Here is a 20,356-nt window from a genome sequence, read left to right as displayed (position 1 = left end):
AAATTTCTAGATTTAGAAAATAAAAAACCTGTACATCAAACTTTGTTCAGTGCATTTATTAGAAGATGACATGCCTTCATAAACATAGTTGTTTAGTAGCCAATTGCAGGAGCCATAGCAAAACAATAAATGGGGGAGGTGTGTTTATTCTTATATTCATTAGCGTCAGACTGATTTCTTTTAAAATGATTTGGCTTTCTAAAGAAATCAGACAAGCTCAAAAATAAATGAAAACAAACCTTCCCTCTCCCAATTTAGTTCTCTAGCTATGGCCCATGCCAATTGACTTAGTTTTACCAATAAGAAGAATGCACCAGTATTTCTTACAGTCTAACACCAGACAAGACCTTCTTAGGATGGGAATGGTTTGCACCATATACAAAATGTAAGAAGAGTATCATAAGAAATTGCAATATAAGGATGGTTACAGGTACAATGCAGAAAAAAATAGTGAGCTACACTAAATTTAATCTGAAATGTTGCAAAATGGACATATTTATTCTTATCCATGAATATCAACTTCCATTTAAAGCTCATTTGATACTATCATTTCTTAATTAACTGGCATATTGATGATCAGTGTCATGTCACTGTGATAATTGCATGGGTGAGTATCACATTTGAATAATATAATGTCTTAATAAATAGAAGGTGTAGCATGTACTGCTTGCTTGTTTTACTATAACGGCTCTGTTGTATAAGTTTTGTAAACTGAAGTATTGAATAAAATAAAGCAAAACCCACATAACTAGATATTTCTAATCAAACACATTTAAATAGACATAAATTTATACCAAACAAGGGGCAGTTAATAACAATACAATTTTCACACTCAATAGTAAATGTAGACACATTTCAATTGCAAAAGCTGGACCAAGAACTGTTGTGATTACATAAATTGCTACTGGTATTCATTACAGAGTTTTACCTGTTTTATAAATTTAAGGATTTTGTGCTTATGAAAACCAGGTATCTTGTTCTTTTAGGCTCCAAAATTGCAATGTATACATGTTGATAACATACCAGGTAATAACACAAAGCAGCAGAAATTGGTCAATGCTTCCAGTTCCTTTGGTTTGTCTTGCAACTTTGACGAAACATCTCCGGTAATATGCAGTCATCATTATTGATATTGTGCATCATTGATGATATTGTGTCATCATTAATGATATTGTTTGATAATTATTGATGATATTTTCTGTTACTCTTCTCGAGATATCGTCGATATACTGACAGACACGTCTTTGAAGATGAACTCTTTCGGCATAAAGATGACATCGAAGATATGGATATATCTCTTTTGACGAATGTATCCTTTTCATATGTGACACGATGAAATTTCGATGTCCGACTGATGGATGTAATCCAGAAAGTTAGATGTGGTTAGTTTTGCTTGATAAATGTTATCGAGAGAAAGCTTACCAATGTGAAATCAGAAATCGTTCAGTTTGATGATTTTGTACAAATAGGTTTAATTGGTGTATTCAAAAGCCAAGACAAAAATGGTCTGGCAAGTGAAATTTCACTCATATTCAAATACAATTGAAATAATGTCTTGTAAATCATATCAAGAAGCATGCGTTCACGTCCGACCGAACCGACCCGACTGCCATCCGAGATTTTTGAAAAATATCTTTTACCATACCGCTCCACTTTCATGTCTAACCATGTCGTTGAAGCTGAACTGTTAATACGTAATTTTACGGATGAAATTACTGATATAAATTTCGTGTCGTAAGCATTTCAACAGGTTTTATTCAAGCCTACATGACCTTTAATAGAAAACTAATGAGTGAAATATTTACATTCTGGTTAATTTACGAGGGTGTATGATAATTATTGTGTGAACAGATAAAAAATTGTGTTTACAGTGAGTTTTGAACAAAACTTTCGGCCATCCAACAGCATTTGAAATTCTATAACATTATTTTCCTTACATCGCAATTTACCCTATAGTTATTGTAACAACCTCAAAACATCGTTCCGTTGGAGTTTATCGGCTGGGTGGTCCCAGTCATGGCTGCACAGAATATAAGGAAGTCGGATAGACCAAAGACATGAGATAGGCGAACCTGTGCTTACCACTGAAATTTGTATCCTCGTTTTCTGGATAAACTCTCCTATAGACATGACGTTTGTATTATTATGGATGGTTTCCGTTGCGAATATGCCTTGCATGTTTCGTTTCAATGCCTTTTGGAGGCCTACTTGTAAATTATTCTGCACCTTGCCATGTGCATATTGTACGCGAAATAGCCAGGTTGCCACAGTATTTGCCTATTTATGCTTCCGTGAGCAGTTTAAAGATCGTGGTTTTGGATTTGCTTATTAAGGTTTTGAAAAGCTTATTTTTGCAGGAAAGTTCTTGAAGGCTTACCTGTCGTTTGCAACATAAGTACGCGTGGAGTGAAGAGAACGAAAAGCAGATTAACGATGGAACGAAACAAAACCGCAATATTTTGCTGTGGATATGTGATTGTGCATGCTTTTACACGTCTGCGTTCGCAAGGTATAAAGTGACGTTATAATTTGTCCCAACGTCGTTGTCGCAATTATGTTTTTCATTGTTTAACGAATAGATTACATTTGGCCTTTGCAAGATCAGTTATCGATATACATTATGCCTCACCTTGGCATGTGACCTTTGTTCTGTTTACCACATTTGACGTCATGCTGTGCATCTATAAATGAGCAGTCACTCAGAACAGATAGTGGCTAAATGTGATCTGTTTGTTTATGAAATGAGAACCTAAAACTATTTGAATTTTGGCGGAAAAGAAAACGTTATTTTTTTTAATTCCAACGTTAGCAAAGAGGCTTTGTTGTTTTTTCGCTAAAGCGTCTACTGTTCTAGCTAGATCTTTTTCAAGCTTTTCATCGGTGTAATTTAGGGATTGCATTCAATTTTTGCTATTTGTTTTGTTTAGGTTTACCCACTACATACATGTGACGCTCATTCGTGCATCTGTAGTCCCGTAGTTGACTCTGGACCAATGAAATTGCGTGATTTCTCGATGTTTGGGAGTAAATATAATTCGTCAAGGCACATAACCATAAAATTGTAGTTATAAATGTCTTCATCTTTGTATTGTACCAATTGGTGAAATATATACGACAAGATTGACTTCTTCATTTAACACCAGACTAAAGATAATAAACTGTCTTATCATGCTGTGAACTGAGCAGAGATTATTAAGGCTGAAACAAACTAGGCAGTCGCTTTAGTCGCGCGTCTAAAACTACCGCTTTGCGTGGTTACTAAGCTAGTAGCGTAGTCGTCGCGCAGCTAGTCGCTTTGAAAGTTCAACATGTTGAACTTTTGACTTTAGTCGCTTCAGTCGCTTTACACTGATTGGCCCATAGATACATTTTAACTCCTAAATGCATATCATATTTCCTGTCATAAGCATCATACGAAATTTATAGATTATACCAAAACAGAAGGCAATAAATAGTGAATTCACACTGGAATCTTTCAGTTTTATATGACTTATCAAATAGGGACAATAAGAGCTACAAACTGGAACCCTAATGCACAACCTAAATGCAGAATAAGATTATCCACGATATACGCGTGTGTGCTATGATCATATTGGCGTGATTTTACTGGCTTGTTCTCTTTTCTCCACATACTAGTTTGTACTGAGTAAAATTCATATATTAGTAGCCATAATAAAGGCCAAAATAAAAGTTTAAGTGATATCTGTGTCTGTAACAAACTAAAATCACCGCCATGTTCAATAGACGCCACGGTAAATGTCGCGATGGTCGCTGCATGTGTGTTTCAGCGTTCAAACTGACGACGCGCACTCAATTGCTTTGGACGCGCGACTGAAGCGACTGCCCAGTGTGTTTCAGCCTTTATAACTGTTAAGGATCGCGGAGCTTTTCCTATAATGAAATCACGAACTCCAATGAAGAGAGAATCTTTCTCTTCCACTCTTTATAGTTGTGGCTCCACGAGCAAACACCTTTTACTTTTCAACGCTCAAAATAATGTGGGATTTGTTTTGTGCGTGAAGAGAAAAAGTTTTCTGACCGTCTTCCATATTCATCCCCAAAACGTTGAACTTTTGCCGTTTTTCTGTGAATTTTCCGTATTTTTTGCATGTTCAGCGCGCGTAATCTATTTTCTCTGTCTTTCATCAATTTCTATTTGCTTTGCCAATTTACTCACGCAATTTCAAAGCGTTTATTATATAAATATCCCAAGTTTTCTTCAAGACAACAGAGTAGGACTAACGCTATTCGCGAGACAAGATTCACCTTCTAAGACGGTCAGCTCTTTGCGAAGGTTTTCGTTTGACTTAGATTTCGTTCAAAAATAAAATTGGGAAGACATGGAAAAGTACACAAAGGCGTCTTTCTTTAAAAGCGTGAACGTTTCTGTGGAAATGGGGTGAGAACATTATCGACAATTTTGTTGGTGATTTTTACCAATATATTTCAGTTAAATATTGCTCTGAATAGCGTATTTGTTTTGATAAATGACAGTTGAGCATTTCTGAAAAGAAATGTTTAATACAATTGAAGTAAATTTTGGTTTTGTCTAAACACGTGGTTTGCTAAAATGCATCGTGTCGTTTTACTTTTATGGCTATCTTCATTTTGGTTTTCAACAATTTTTTTAAACTTCTCAATTGTCATGCACCAGCATAACAGGTACACTTGTTCAGAGCAATATTTATACCAGCACAACCAAGTGTTTCTTTTACAATGCTTCGATTACGTGTTCTTAAATGTGGTCATATTCTATATGAGTGAAAAGGTGTTATTACAGATCGTGCTCCGTACGTTTGGAAGATCACACAAGGTGCATGGAAAAAGAGTTTGATCTTAGAAAAGATTCTTTAGAATAAGACGCGCACTAAAAAGCAAAATCTGTTAGTGATTCTTGATTTAGACGGTGCCCGACACGGCTGGCACTGAAATTTTTGAAAACGCGAGTTTTTTTTACCAATAGTAGAACTGATGTTAAGAGTCCAAAAACAGCCTTTTTCGCAAAAATTAGTTATTGCAAAAAACACTTTAATTACACGGAGTCAAAATATGGGCTGTGTCGCATTTAATCTATTAAAATTTCAAACAATTTCCTGCGATGTGCAAACTTTGCTCGTATAACCGTATGATTTAAAATTTTGGTTGAGCTCCCCAACTCCATTGGCTTTACGCCTCTGTTCACCGATTTTGTTAACATAATTTGCATATCGTGCGTCACCGATGTTTTCTGAAATAGTGCTTACATTTGTTTGTGTGTTTGTTTGTTTGCAGAGATTTTGTTTGATTCTTTATGGGCTTTTTCCACCCTGACACACCTTTCCTTTGAACACGTCTGTATATCGACTTTTATTCGTGCTGAGATGCTGCTTGTTCGCGCCTCTGATAATATCAACTGTATCACATTCATGTCATTGTTCTAAAAGCATGTTGATGAAAAACAGCGAGAGCATTTAACCGCGCATCAATCGTCACTGTTGTCAAACGTATTGTTGATTTTATGACTAGAGTTGAAGCTGCTGAATCATTGCTGCATAGAAACAAATTTCATATTCAATCAGCTTTAGTTGATTTTATTGTATGGGCTACACAACGGCGATTAATATTTGAAAATATAAATGAGAAAGAGGGCTAAGAAATAGTTATTAATGCATTGTGTGGCTATCAAGTATTTGATCTTTTTCAAATTATTTCATCATTTATTAGAACTACTTCTTGATAATCCTTGTTTAGAATAATTTGATCGTTCTTTGGAACTATTTCATGATACTTTTGCAACAACGTATTTCATTACCATATAAAACTACTAGATCATCTTTCAGCACAATTTGATATTTTCTCAGAACTATTTGACCATGCTATAGAACCGTTTTATCTTTCTTTAGAACTGTTAGATTCCACTTCATAACTATTTGATCAAATTCCTAAAACTAATTAATCGTACTACTACGGAACTAATGAATCATTCAGTTAATTATTTCTTTTTATTATTTGATGAAAGGTAAAGGTCAATGCCAATTAGTCACCTGCTTTCTCAATTTTAAGTGCATCAATATTGATATCGAAGTAATTGAATATGTGATGATTGAAAGCATCAATAAAGAGCGCATATTTTTGATAAGAGAAAAACTGTGACAGTGCTGCTCAGTGTGCTTAAAGAATATCTGAGGGGGGAGTGTAGTATTTTTTAACGAGCTCGTAGGAAATAACAACTCAAGACTCTATTCTGCAATATCTCTACTTTATGATCTTGTCATTTTGTCATTTGAGTCTTTAATTGACTAGTCCGTCACTTCAAGTCATTCCGTAATCTCATTAATTTCATTTTTCGCGTCCACGTTTCGTAGCAACCTAGACGCATTGCAGATAATCGTAAAAATGTGTACTTGCGTTTAACAAAAAAAACGTCAGTCATCTTTTACCGGCTAAGCATCGGAAATATTTCGGCAACTTTCTCATTGACTTTCGATCAATGTAAAGTTAAACGTTCGGCTTTCGAGTGCATTCGATCCACAATTCGAGGCATTAAAGAGTCAAAACTTGAAGCGAAAGAATTTTAACTGTTTGTTAAGAGTCACAAGTCATTCCTGTAGTAATTCTTAGATCAGGCCAAATTATTTGTCTTCATTTTAATTGCTTGGCGTATTTATAAAGTCAAACTATTTTGAAAATGCTCAAGATGATTAATCTGATGATAAGTATATAGTCTTTTCCATTTGCCAAAATTATTTATCGCTTCGCTGAATCTCGGCTTCCCGAGCTCATGTAATCAGCCCCTTTCACGAGTAATTTTTGAATTTGAAATGTAATATGTTTCATAATTTCTGAGAAATTTCATCTTTTTAACGTTTTTGGCTGTAAAAATTGATGACAATGATGTCAATTTCAGTTACCTTAACATGTAACATTACATTGAAGATGAGTTTTGCTGTTACATCGCACAATGAGTTTGTTTTTTTAATGTTGCAATTATTTTAAGTAGAAAGTAGAAGATTAAATTTAATGTGCACTTTACGAGAGTTTGTGCCATTCATAGAAACGACAAGGCATTCAAGCAAATTTACTCAGAGATGGTATCCTGGATTCGCAAAGCCAGCCCCAAAGCTGAGGTCATTGGCTCAGAGTCTAATAAAAAAGATATTTTGGAAATATTTAAGACGAAAAGAAATGTTCGCGAAAAACAATGTTTTATTTTAGGAACTATGCTTTGTAATGTTTACGCTGCATGTTTTCCCTCTTCATTGGATTTCGTCTCCTTACTACGAAATATCACTAGATACTATAACATTAATCATTTGCTCCGAATGATCAAAGGTGCGAGTCAAACTTTATACGAAACTGTCAAACTTGGGATTTGGAAACGCTAAGAGATGCTCTTTGTCGATGGCCCACAGAAGTGGAAGTTTGGTTAAAATCTTAATAATTACAACAACATGAGCGTGCCAGCCGGGGGTAGTCTTCGAGTAAATAGGTGAACACTGAACATTTGAAGTTGAAAATGTATCTACCTTATTGAAAAATATTTAGTATTACACCCATGCACAATAACACATGTATGTATGCTTCACTCAACGAAAGACTTTACCGAGACTTCATCTTAAAGCCTCTATTCCGTGAGCCATTTTATATCCATTTAATTATATAGAATTATAGCCTTCACTCCATCAATTCTTTGGACTCTGTATACTACAGAGACACACATGGTCACGCACCAACAAATTACTGCTTCGCTCCCTGCTCTTGATAGCCGATTTACTTTTGGCAAAAGAGTTTAGGGCCATTTCACATGAGGTGGGAAGGAAACCTTACCAATAATAACCACTATTTTCGTAAATGAGCACATGATTTTTGGAATTTCATTGATATGCTCGTTTTGATTCTAGGTGCATTTGAGATATCGTGCGATGAAGGAGCGATATTTTCCAATCTTGCAAGACATGGTTTTCGTTTTATGAATGAGGTAAAATTGTATTGACGTCAAAGTAGTTTGTTTTGATTTGACCGTGTTTCGTTCATCGACGGAATGGCTTTGAAGTTCGTCTTTGAATTGCAGTATTCATTTTATGTTATGATTTTACCATTGGTTGTTCTTTGTAAGAAGAAATAGTCAATAATTTATGAATCTATTGTGAATGACGTAAGTTCCTTTCATGGGACGTAACTCATAGGGATGGATCTATGATTTGATAAAAAAGGTGTTAATTGCCTGTATTTTGGATTTGACTTTAGTTGCTACTCTGTCACCCTGCCATCCCCTTTCTTGTTAAATTTTGTTACTCACATGCCATAATTTGGAGATAGTTTGTAAGTATGTAGTGTGCTACATTAGCAAAATCACAATTGGTTTTGATTAGTTGCTTGGTATATTAATATTTCACAAATAAATTGACGCACCCCCGCACCACTTTAAGCCAAGGATAAGAGGGATGCTAGCGACCCCCGTTCCACTAAACACCATTCCCATTATGACACACTTTTTGCCTAAAACAGTCATTACTTGTTGGCTGTATGTAATTAAATTGGTGCTCAAACACATGGTCGGATTAAACACAAATACATAATTCATGATCTCTTTTCTCCTTCACAATATGATTAAAAATTGTTTCTCATGAAACAGGTCGCCGACGTCGTTCGTATGATCAGTGAGAACAAGCACTGGGATCAATGTGTGAACCGCGCCAAATGTCGATGTATTCACGAAGATTGCATGTGTGACCTGAGTGTAATGGTTAACACAGCAGCTTGTCTTGTGAATGTGAAGGAAATGCCCAGGGTTGTGAGAACGTTGGTCAGGTCGTGCATTTTCACCATATACTTGTATTGGATTGAATTAATTTAGTAAATTTAAATAGCAATTCATCACATATTAGCATTTCGTTGTATTTGATTTGATGAAGTCCGTCGTGTGATTTTGACGGATGGAAAAACGAGCGAATGTAACTTATTATTGAAGAAATGATTTTGTCGAAATATATCAAAAATGAATGAAAACAAACTTGATTTCTCTTTATGAATTATCTCTGTACAAATTATCATTTAAGTGAAATGAGAAAGAAAAAGAAGTTGAAGGTATTCAAAGACTGCAGTAAGTTCTTAATGAGTTCCAAATACATATTTAGTTTCAGGTTTTGTTCAGTCGCCTGTCAGATAGTCAGATTCATAAATGGCGAGAAAGAAAGCCAAACTTTGCTTATTAATTATGTTTTGAATAACTCACGATCCACTTAAAGACATAGTGTTAAACCAATGAAACTATTTGTAAAACAAAACGAATGAAAAGAACACTCTCTGGCTCAAAAATGTATTTAGCCAAGTATTTTGGTATCACAGAAAATGTATCGCCAAAGTTCTACTCGTCATTTCAAGGAACAACCCCTTTCATAAATCCCTCTTATTTGAAACAAGAAATGCAAAACTTTGAAGTGCCTATGCCAGAAAATAGGACTTGATATCATTGGAATCGCCTTGAAACGTTGATTGCGAAATCAGTAACCAAATTTTAAATTGAACTTGTTTAAGGAACACGTCCAGGAACATGTCCCCTTTGACATATTTCTTCCCTCTTAAAACAAGAAATGCAAAACTTTAAAAGTACAAAATAAATGTTTATTACTTTAAATATCTGAGTAAATATTTACCAAAGGATTGTTCTTAACTGCGTTTTGCCTATGATTTTCATAAGTCATAAAATGGCTTGTTGTTCGTGTAGTAATTTATTTCCAGGAGGCAAACCCAATTAAACTGAGATTCTTGTATGCACTGTGAATTTACCGTTTGATGTAGCTGCAATATACGTAGCTAAATTACGTAGCTATGTGTTATTGTATTCCGTGTTTGCGGCTCCTTGGGGATCGATTATTGCTGAATCATGCAAATTATAAAATGTCGACAAAATGTGACCACTTCTGATACACCGGCACGGCCTAATAACATTGATTGAATGTCGTTCATTTTATTGTTACGTTCAGACTTCAGCGTGAAGTTGGAGATGAAATTCAACAAATGGCTGCGACAAACAAAATTATATCGTTTTTGCCGACTTCTGCACGTATTCAACGCCGAAACAAAGTCGAAAGGCAAACGCCGCCAGAATACAAATTTCGTGTCAAACCGATTGATTGTCACAGATATATAATTAAATGATTAATGAAGATATGATCTTCGCACTTTGCTGGACAATTTAAGCAATCGTCTCAGTGACCTGAAAGAACAAAACAAAGTGACTCCTCACCGGATTCGAACCTTATGACCTCTGCGGTGCCGGTGCAGTGCTCTGACCACTGAGCTACATGAAGTCACACTAAAATTGGTGAGCAAGGTCAATATTGTAGTGTACCATTAGAGATTAATGAGCGAACGATGCATCGCAGTTTTCATGAAACGTTTAAAAGATACGATATAAAGATATGATTTATCTCAAAAATATGGTCATTCAAAATGGCAACCAATTTTATCGTTAAATTTGTGAGATCTTTGAGATGTGCTGTCTCTACCAGAAGTGGATCTAGGATTTTTCAAACATCAGTCAGCAGCGTCATGGCTATCCTGACCTGGTGGGTCTGAGGCATTCTCCCCTGAGAAATTTTTGGATTTCAGAGCCTTGAAAATGCCATTTTCTAGCGTTTTAGAGCAAAATGTATTTTGTGGGCATCGTTCTTGCAAGTAAAACAACACATTTTGCTTACGCTTTCAAAAAAAAAAAAAAGAAGTGAACAATACTTAAATGTTTGCCAAATATTTAGGCTCATTATCATGCCAAATATATGGCTTGCCAGGGCATGTCTAGGAACATAAAATTCTATTTTGCAATAATGCTATTCAAAAACAGATATAGATCTTTAAAAACAAGTTGCTAGGGCATAGACCCCCTAGAGACCCCAATTCAAACCTCTATGTAATGAGTTAAGTTAGAATTTGGAAACTATTAACTGACAGTTCATAGATATAGAAAAGCTCAGACTTCAAACCATGCAAGTTTATTGTAACCCTTACCCCATCCACACTCAGTGCCAGCAAATTCACCTTTGCAGAAAAACTCAAAAACTTTTCTGCCAAAGATTAAGCAAAAATTATCAACGGGTGCTATGACGGCAGCCGAACGCCATAAATGTTTATTGTGGCATTTTACTGAACTATTATCTCCTGTAAGTATGATGCAAGGTGTGCATATAAAATCACTAGCAGCATTGTATTTGTAAATACAAACAGATTGTAACCAAATATTTAATTATATAATTACATGAATGTGAAAATTGGTTCATGTGTCATGCTTACTGGTTATGATAATATCATTCTTCATATGACAAAGCCGTTTAAATGTAAATCTGAAATAATTTAGTTTAGAAATATAATGTTCATCTGAAAAACTTACCAGTGATCATGAAAATACTTTGCTGTTTTGCCAAATTTTCAAGTTTATTCATTGGTGAAGCCATATGATTTTACTTTATAGAAAACGCTTCATACATCAATAGCCCTTGGAATTTATGGCAAACAATCTGGTATGAGCGGAGATTAACACACCTTTACATCTTACATGAGGTGTTCAGTTAGAAAAGGAGATAAATATGTGACATGGGACAACATTTCAATGTAAGGAAATACTCAGGTTTACCACCATCCAAACAAATTGTCAAAATGAAAAAGCTTCAAGGATCAGAAGACTCTATAATCACAGATTAAGTAAACAGCTACCTGCAATCAAATGTTAGTTTCTCAAATCTTAAAAGGGTATCAGAGCTCCCTCTTATAGTATAAGCGTTGGGACCAACGGTCTGGGGCGAGCGCGGAGCCGCCATTTTGGTTCCTACTTCAGTAAAGTGAAACTATATAATAGGGAATGCTATAACCCGGGCGATGATCGGGGACGCGCCTATTAAATTCCTGGTCAGCGGCAAAAGCCTTGACATAATAACCCATGGCACAATTATAATCTTGTATAAAATTTCATAACACAAATCAACACAAAGTATACAGCACAGCGCCCACATTATTTACAAAATATGCGGTCTTTTTACACGATGTTACTGCAAACGCGCATTGTGAAGTATATTATTCTTTGTTATTGAGCTTGCTTGTAATATGTTCTAAAAGATAGTGATGATGCTCAAAAGTAAACTAATCGGTAACAGTATACAGCACAAAGTATACACAGCATTACGCCCATTGTATTATATGTTCATTTGGCTTTTACAAAATATGCGGTCTTTTATAATGAATGTTACTGCGAACGCGCATTGTGAAGTATATTATTCTTTGTTATTGAGTTTGCTTGTAATATGTTCAAAAGATATTGATGATGCTCAAAGTATTCTAATCAGTAACAAAGTATACAGCACAAAGTATACAGCACAGCGCCCACATTGTATTATATGTCATTTTCATTTTACAAAATATGCGGTCTTTATAACGAATGTTACTGCAAACGCGCACAGAAGTATATTATTCTTTGTTATTGAGCTGCTTGTAATATTATGTTCTATAAGATAATATTATGCTCAAAAGTATTCTCAAACCTAATTATTCTGCTCAAAACCTGTCGTCATTTTTATAAATAAATGTTGCTTCAAAACGCGCATTGTGACGTTAAATTTACGTATGAGATAAATCTCGAAGCTACCAGATCATAGGAAATGGCCTATCCTCATGCCTATACTATTATGCTGAATATTCGCAGCCTTTTCTTCTTACTTTATGGTGCGTTTTCGTGTTTATCGGTCTCGCCTTAACTGCACCTAGATAAATATCTTTAATTTATATGTTCAATATTCGCGCACTTTCATTCTTACGTATAGGTACTTGCGTTTTTCTCAAGCGCTTTTATCGGTCTCGGCCTAACTGCACCTTAAGTAGATAGCCTATCTTTAATTTATATGTTCAATATCTGCGTGCACTTTCATTCTTACCGAAAATGTGTTTTTCTTAAGTGCTTTATAGGTCTCATTCTTAACTCAACCAGTTAAGAAAATATAAAACCTCGCATCAAAAGGAAAAAATAGTGGGCACATTACTGGCTCGTGGAATGAAATTCATATAAAGACGTATAAACCGTTCGAGTGTTTGCTCCAGCTCATTATTAAAACATTTCAACAGACTAAAATATATTAAGGAACAAATTTCGTGTTTCATACTCAGTATATGTGCAGACAATTCTTCAGCGTGAATCTGCAGAAATGCTCAAATAAACAAGTAAACCTCCTTAGAGAAAACTCGCAAGTGTAAATTCTGAAAATTACTGCATGGTGATACATTGATGGAACGTGGAGCAAATGGAAGAACTTTGAACAGTTTCAGGTCTCGTAGTTTGTTTTCAATTGTTACACCATACTGTAACAATTTGTAACATATTCCGAAAAAACACTAATGTAAACTCAAAATTTCAAATATAATAGCAAGAAACAAAATCTAAAAGCAATATTTTGACATTATTTCATAGTCATTATAAAGCTAATATAGCAGTTTACTATAGATCATGTTTTGAAGTATGTTTTATAATTTATTTCTTCACATTGTCGGCTTTCAGCGTTGCTTTTTGTAATTGTTGAACAGTTAATCCTTTCAAAGGCCGTAATACGTAAACGTTGATAAATTGATTTCACTGCTAATATATTTGAAAAGTGAAAAGAGGTTTTGAATTTAGGTAATTGATTCTATCCTCGTTTGTGAAAGCTGACAACCACTCAAAACAAAGCAATAAACGTTTTCACTTACAGGTAATCAACCAACTGCATCAAGCATCTTTATCCCCAAATTAAAGCGAGAAAACACCAAGAAATTTTCAACCGACGACAACTGCAGCACAGCCTGCTACATTCCCTCCTTTCTTGCAATATTGCACGACCAATTAACATTTTATAATCGCAAAGACATTCCATTATGGAGCGAAGAATCGAATCTAACAGTCATTTCTATCTATATTAGCAAAAAAACTCATTAGGAAAAACCGTTCAATGACTCGCCAATTATTTTGGCTACTTTTAAATACATTTTATTATATAACACATGCATAGCTTAGCATATAACACTTATGCATAGCTTAGTTATTAAGAATGTTTACTGAAGATTAAACAAAATGCTGAAAAACATATCATTTATTTTTTCTAGCACCGCCAGTGTTTGAAAGCAAGAAGGAAATATTCCAATTGAGTTTTGGAAATCCGTTTTGATTGTGAGCAACGAAACAAGACATTGTTTACATGGGAGCGCTTTGTATGTACTTTCTTCGTTATGATGATTAAGATTTAAATGTGCACAATTTGTCTCTTGACACCACACTGTTTTATTTTAACAAACTTCAGGACAGCAGAGGCACTCGCAGACACGACGTAAAAAGTGACCATGATTATGAAGAAAAGGACGGATTCGATTACAGAACAGTAGAAACTGGATTGTCCAGCACAAGTGCAAATAAGACAAGTCAGAGTATTTCTCGACTACTACATCGATCGAGAACAATTTACATCAGAAAACAGCTTGGTTATGGCAAAACGGAGAGTATTTAGAGAGAGATGGATAACGATTCCTCCTCACAAATTCGCGCCAGCAGTCGATTTTACCTAAAAATACCTCTTAGTAGTGCTCATTCAAGTCACGCCATTGGTGCCACGGCAACAGTTGGGCAGCGAATGGATTACCGACTGGTCACAAAGTTTATAGTTTGGTAAAACGCAATGTAATTAAAATCACAGAAGTCAAAAGGTGTCTTGATCAATACGTTGAAGAGACTTTATTTCCACAAGACGGACAAAAGGCTACCGCGCAAGACAAATAAACGGTACTATCCAAATAAAAGGATATTCGAAACCACGTAGCAAAAGCAATAGAGTCCCTTAAGGACTGCAAAGACGATCAAGAGTCCCTGCGCAGGAAGGTAGAAACCTGAAACAGAATTCTCCAAGCAGCAAGTTTTCTACCGCACAAGAGATAACGCTTCCAGAAACGATATTCCTCCAAAGGAGGATAAAAAGTTTTTGTTTGTGCATCAAGAGCATTGGCAACAACGAATGTTGATTCGTTATGGCGGACAATTGTGTCTCATGGACGCCACATACAAAACAACGAAGTACGCAATACCGCTTTTCTTTGTGTGCGTTCATTCAAACGTTGGCTACAAAGTTGTGGCTGAATTTATGTGCCAGACGGAGACCGAAGAAGCCATAGAAGAGGCTCTGGCTATTATAAAAGGATGGAATCCAGCATGGAACCAAAATATTTTATGGTGGATTACTCATTAGCAGAAATAGGCGCGATAGAAAGTTTTCCCGATGTACAGGTTTATGTTTGCGACTTTCACAGGCTGCAAGCGCTAAACAGTACCAGCAAGCAAGAATGGATTGTCATATGAACAGCAACAACACTTCCTTCTGCAAATGAAAAGATTGCTAATGCCAGTACCAAACAGGAGTAACGACAAGGCAGTAAAAGATTTCGAGAGTCCAAAGTGTATAAAGAATGCAGCAAGATGAGAGAATATGTTGACAGCGTGGTTTTCTTTGCGCTGTCAGATGGGCACACGCTTTCGAAAACAGCAGTCACCAACATTGTTAATACTAATAATGGCGTTGAGTCTTTAAATACGAATACTTACCCCAAAGTATTGACAAATCTGTGTATGGTATTGCGGTGATGTTGGTTGAATCTTTCATTCCCGATGTTCTTCAGCACTATTTGGATGCAAACCTGCGACTGAGCAGCGCCTACTGCAAGCGACAACCCATCAATCCCAGAATACTTGCAACAACAGACCTCCGCACTTTTTGTTGCCTTAAAAATCGATACGCTTCAGCCATTTTCAAACAGGACGACATAACTCCGGTTAATTTAAAGAAGGGCACGTTCAATGTCAAGAGCGAGAGCAATGTTGGAAAGAAACATTTCATAGACTTCCGAGAACCAAGTTGTACCTGCAACATATGGCACACTACCCATTTCCCTTGCAAACATTTTTTCGCAGTTTTTCTTTCTATGACAGGATTTCGAAAGTCTTCCAGAAGACTACCGAAATAGCGTTTTCATCACTCTCGACAATGAACCTCTTGGATTGCCACAAGATACTACGCCAGAAGAACTAGAGGAAGCCAATACGTCATCATGGAGCACCATCAAAAGAGACGTTGTTTTGCACGAATCGTTGTCTTCTGATAACAAAAAATATATCCACGACACACCCCACGAAGAAACAGTTAAGTTTGAAACTACTTCAAACAAAAGTTCCAAAAGGCTCAGAAAGATCTTGCAAGAACAACTGGGCCAAATACACAGTATGACCTTCCTGATCGACAACGAGACCACTCTACAAGAAGCAGTGCAAAAAGCTGAAAGCTTGAAACAGTTTCTTGAACAAAACTTTCCCACAGAAAATGGTTTGCCTCTTCGATTGAGTCCTGTGAAAAAGTTAAAGGTTACTGAGACAAAATACCATCAAATCTTTCATAAGGCCCTACCTCCCAGACGACGCAAGACAAAAAAGTCTACACCATTTACAATAGATCTTACTAATGTGGGCGATGAAATGGCACAAGTAAGACAAGTTATTGAATTGCTTTCTTGTCATTTCTCAAAAAAGCTTCTCTCAAATGATTACTTTTATGTTTAAAAAATTTCTTATCCGTCCGAAAAGAGTAAAAACACAAAAGCACTTATCTTACTTTCCAATATCTTATTAAAGTATTGTTTCAAAATTAATTTTCACCAGCCATTAGATATACGATACGAAGGGCATCACCAAATTGTGGGTTTTTGTCTTCTAAATCGCACTCATTTTTGCCATACTCGAAAACAACGTTTGAAAAAGTTGTTCGTAATTCTTTAGATTACATCTCGTCACGAGTATTTTCTGAAAGTAGTCTTTTATTTTCATAGGTGTCCACTAATGTGCAAAACCAGGAGAATGAAAAGAAATTCAAGCAGGTGCAAACACATAGCAATAGAAATATTGAATGGAGAAAATTTTCCAAAAATATTTGTGCAATGATGAGGGGTAGTAACATTTCAGGTAGTATTTATATTTACTATGTAGTAATTATTTAATATGAGTAGGACTATACCATTACACATAGTCCACTTTTTCCTAAATGGCAACTGTAGTGTTGACGTCTCAGCCAGGGGCCGCGGAAGTATCCTCAAAAAGTGGCACTGACCGGCGAGCTTGCAGCTTACTGTTTTAGCATATTACAGATATGCATTGTTTCATGAATCATGATAAGTTTCAAAGTCTGCAAAATATTGGTAAACATTCTTAAAATGCTATGCGTATTCACTATGCTTGGCGTGCGTGCTAACAAACTAAGATGACTACATGAACAATTTCATTAAGTAAGTTTGATCTCAATAAAACTTCCCAAAAATCTAACCCTACGTTCGTTTTTCAGAACAAAGTCCTTAGCTATTAAACGTAAGTCCAGTTCGTCAGTTCTGGCCTTGTTTACATCCATAACAATAAGATTATTGTAGCGTGCTGCCGTCATTGTGCTCCTGAGATGTGTCTTGACAAGCCGCTGGGTAAAAAGTTCTCCAGAGGCTGCGCTCATTGAGCAACAAAGTAAATCAAAGTAAGACGTGTGCTTTATTTCTTCTAGTGTAGGGATGGTAAGGCTGGCCGGCCTGTACAGCACAAATTCTTACAATCGAGTCCCAGCAAACATTCCGTTGACTCAATTTGCATAGGTCCTACCAATAGGTAGTCTGGAACTTGTCAAAGACGCATATGTTAGGTTTGAGAAGTGTGTGAACTGGCTCGGTCGGCGGCGCGACTAGTATCTCTAAAGACGATATAAACTCAGAATTGCCGAATTTTGGTTTGGAATGAGAATGAGGAGATAAATACGTTGATGGAGTTTCTGTGCTGACGGCAGTCAAACTAGACCTAGAGTCGATGTTTTGGTCAATAACATTCTCTGCTGGAGCACTACTAAAAACTCGTCAGTTTTCGCAACCTTTTAGCTGTTTCTACAAGCTCTTTTTCCTTTTCTCGTTTCACCTAGCAGCTCTAGGCATGATGATTTTGATTAAAAGTGATTTAAACCGCAAAATTTTCAATTATTATGATCATGAATTGTCAACAGTTTTGTAGGACCAATGGCCTGAAAGACAATACGACGGGAGCAATGCGTTGCCGTAGAATTTATAGTCTCATGTGGATCATAAATTGCGACTTCTCATTGGTTAATTAAGTTACTGGGCGGACGTCTACGAAGACAACCCCAATCAACAAACGCGATTTTTGATCCATCTGGGTAATCAAGATAAAAAACTAAGCTATAGCTGATTTCGCATGATGCCGACAGACTTTGTTCTACTCTCGGGGCTACTTTTATCTAAGAAAAACTTCTTCAGTCCAATTTTACCTAAAACAAGGGCATTTCTACACCATGAAAAAGGGCACTTTCATTCCAGAAAAAGGGCAAATTTTTCCCTGTTGTAAAAAGTGGGGGGCACTTGCCCCCAATGCCCCCCCCGCTTCCGCGGCCTCTGGTCTCAGCTGAGCACAAGGCAAATCCACTGGATCGCTTACTGAATGCCTCTCTAAATGGAATTAAGTTAGGTGATCAAATGCTAGAATTTGGACCAAACAAAGTGACTCTTCAGGATTTATGGACCCTCATTCCACCAAATGAGATGACTAAATATGCTGCCACACTAATTGAAAATAAATTGGCACCTGGATGGCTTAGTGATACAGTAAGTCAAGATTAAACACTCTACAGCTCACATATGATTATCATGCATCAGAGACAAATGATGTGGTAATTGAGCCTGATTGTTATAGGTTATCAATGCTTTCTTATGGAAACTTTCATGTGAATATCCTGGTGTCCTACCAGCAGAATCATATGTATGTCAGTTGGTGCAACGAGGATCTAGTACACGCCGATTGACACAATAATATTTTCTCAATATGTCTGGGAGCCATTGGACACTTTTGGTAAATACAATATGGATACAACATAGCTAAGACAAGGCAACAAATTTTATTATTTTCAATATTGTCACTTTTAAAGGTAATGATGGAAAAACAAAAGTATGATACTACCTTGATCCTATGGAAGGTCATGTAGAAGAAGTTATCAGCTAAGCAACAAGAGTTGAACTTTCACAGTTTATCAAAAGCATTTGGTAAGTATACATACATTACTTCCTTGACAAATACCAGTATTTGAAATTCCAATTCAATGAATCACTTCAATGTCTTGAATACACACAGCAACATTGATATAGTGCAGTTGATAATATAATCCCTTTGTTTATAAAGTGCCCTTGTTGATCTAAAAGTGGGTGGAACACATCAACTTGGTCTATTATTCAGCCTTCACACTATGTGCAAGAGGATGGGTTTAACTGTGGAATAATTATTTGCCTGTTAGTTGTTTTGACATTGTGTTCTAAGAAATAACAATTTAAAAAATCTATTTTATTTTTTCATTTCAGTTTGTTGAATATCTGAGTCAAAATCTTGACATAAATGCAAAGTTTGACACATGAGAAAAGTGAGGCAATGCGGATCAACGATTATGGGTTCTTGCCATGATGACATTTATGAGTAATAACAAAAAATTATATTTTTTAAATATTTTAATAAAAATTATAGATTTTATTTAATTGACAAAACATTAAACTAGACAAAAACATTAAAAGTCGATTTATTTGTTGGAATTATCCATAAAATCAATCTGACATTTGTAATGTTATAAATTGTGTGCTTGTTTACTATACCATAAGTAAAATGTGAAAATTTATTTTATTAGGAGAAATAGTTTGGTATGCAAGATTTGCAAGATAGATGATGGTGAAGACTGGTTGGGATGTGATTCATGTGGGCAGTACTTTCATGCAAGTTGTCTGAATGTTGACTTTGGACAAACTCTGACAGAGTACTTTTGTTACCCATAATCAGACATGACAATTGTATAATAAATTAATAATACAAAACATAAATTGTAAGATTTAAAAGTGCCGAATAAAAACGACTTACCGATTAGAATACTTTTGAGCATCATCAATATCTTTAGAACATATTACAAGCAAGCTCAATAACAAAGAATATACCACAATGCGCGTTTGCAGTAAAATTCGTTATAAAAAGACCGCATATTTTGTAAAAGCCAATGCGCCAGTTGTATACTTTGTGTTGATTTGTGTTATGAAATTTTATACAAGAAACATATTGTACTTATAGCGATTATTATGTCAAGGCTTTTGCCGCTGACCAGGAATTTAATAGGCGCGTCCCCGATCATCACCCCATTCGTCTTGTGAGACGAAAATCAATTTTCCCTTGGTAATGTTAGAGTTCGGATCTTGATCAGAGCGTAAAAATAACGAACTTTTTGGAATGAAAAGGTTCACGGAAAGTGAATCAAAG

General features: G+C 35.8%; 1 protein-coding gene and 2 long non-coding RNA genes across 3 annotated transcripts; 2 read left to right on the top strand and 1 right to left on the bottom strand.

The window, feature by feature from the left end:
• Positions 1-15,972: 15,972 nt before the first annotated feature.
• Positions 15,973-17,550, top strand: LOC124434209. The gene is made up of 3 exons (XM_046984091.1): positions 15,973-16,516; positions 16,858-16,905; positions 17,449-17,550. Exons 1-3 carry the CDS (start codon positions 16,259-16,261, stop codon positions 17,548-17,550), a joined length of 408 nt encoding a protein of 135 aa, XP_046840047.1. The 5' UTR covers positions 15,973-16,258.
• A 418-nt stretch (positions 17,551-17,968) lies between these two features.
• On the bottom strand, positions 17,969-20,000 carry LOC124433974. The gene is made up of 3 exons (XR_006944663.1): positions 19,967-20,000; positions 19,125-19,259; positions 17,969-18,519 (listed from the first exon to the last, which is right to left on the bottom strand). It is a non-coding gene; the product is annotated as an uncharacterized LOC124433974 (long non-coding RNA).
• Positions 19,494-19,975, top strand: LOC124433973. Its single transcript, XR_006944662.1, has 2 exons — positions 19,494-19,534; positions 19,740-19,975. It is a non-coding gene; the product is annotated as an uncharacterized LOC124433973 (long non-coding RNA).
• Positions 20,001-20,356: the final 356 nt, after the last annotated feature.

This window comes from Xenia sp. Carnegie-2017, unplaced genomic scaffold (genome assembly GCF_021976095.1).
Source record: "Xenia sp. Carnegie-2017 unplaced genomic scaffold, XeniaSp_v1 HiC_scaffold_14, whole genome shotgun sequence".
Classification (NCBI taxonomy): Eukaryota; Metazoa; Cnidaria; class Anthozoa; order Malacalcyonacea; family Xeniidae; genus Xenia; species Xenia sp. Carnegie-2017.
The sequence above is the reverse complement of the archived record's forward strand: the minus strand, read 5'-3'. Positions and strand labels throughout refer to the sequence as shown.

What these genes read in the sequence shown, in the direction of transcription:
- LOC124434209 (XM_046984091.1), top strand. Translation starts at nt 16,259, where the DNA reads ATGACCTTCCTGATCGACAACGAGACCACTCTACAAGAAGCAGTGCAA. An exon ending in TGGGCGATGAAATGGCACAA is followed by an intron (nt 16,517 to 16,857) that starts GTAAGACAAGTT and finishes TTATTTTCATAG; the next exon opens with GTGTCCACTAATGTGCAAAA. An exon ending in ATGAAAAGAAATTCAAGCAG is followed by an intron (nt 16,906 to 17,448) that starts GTGCAAACACAT and finishes AGATTATTGTAG; the next exon opens with CGTGCTGCCGTCATTGTGCT.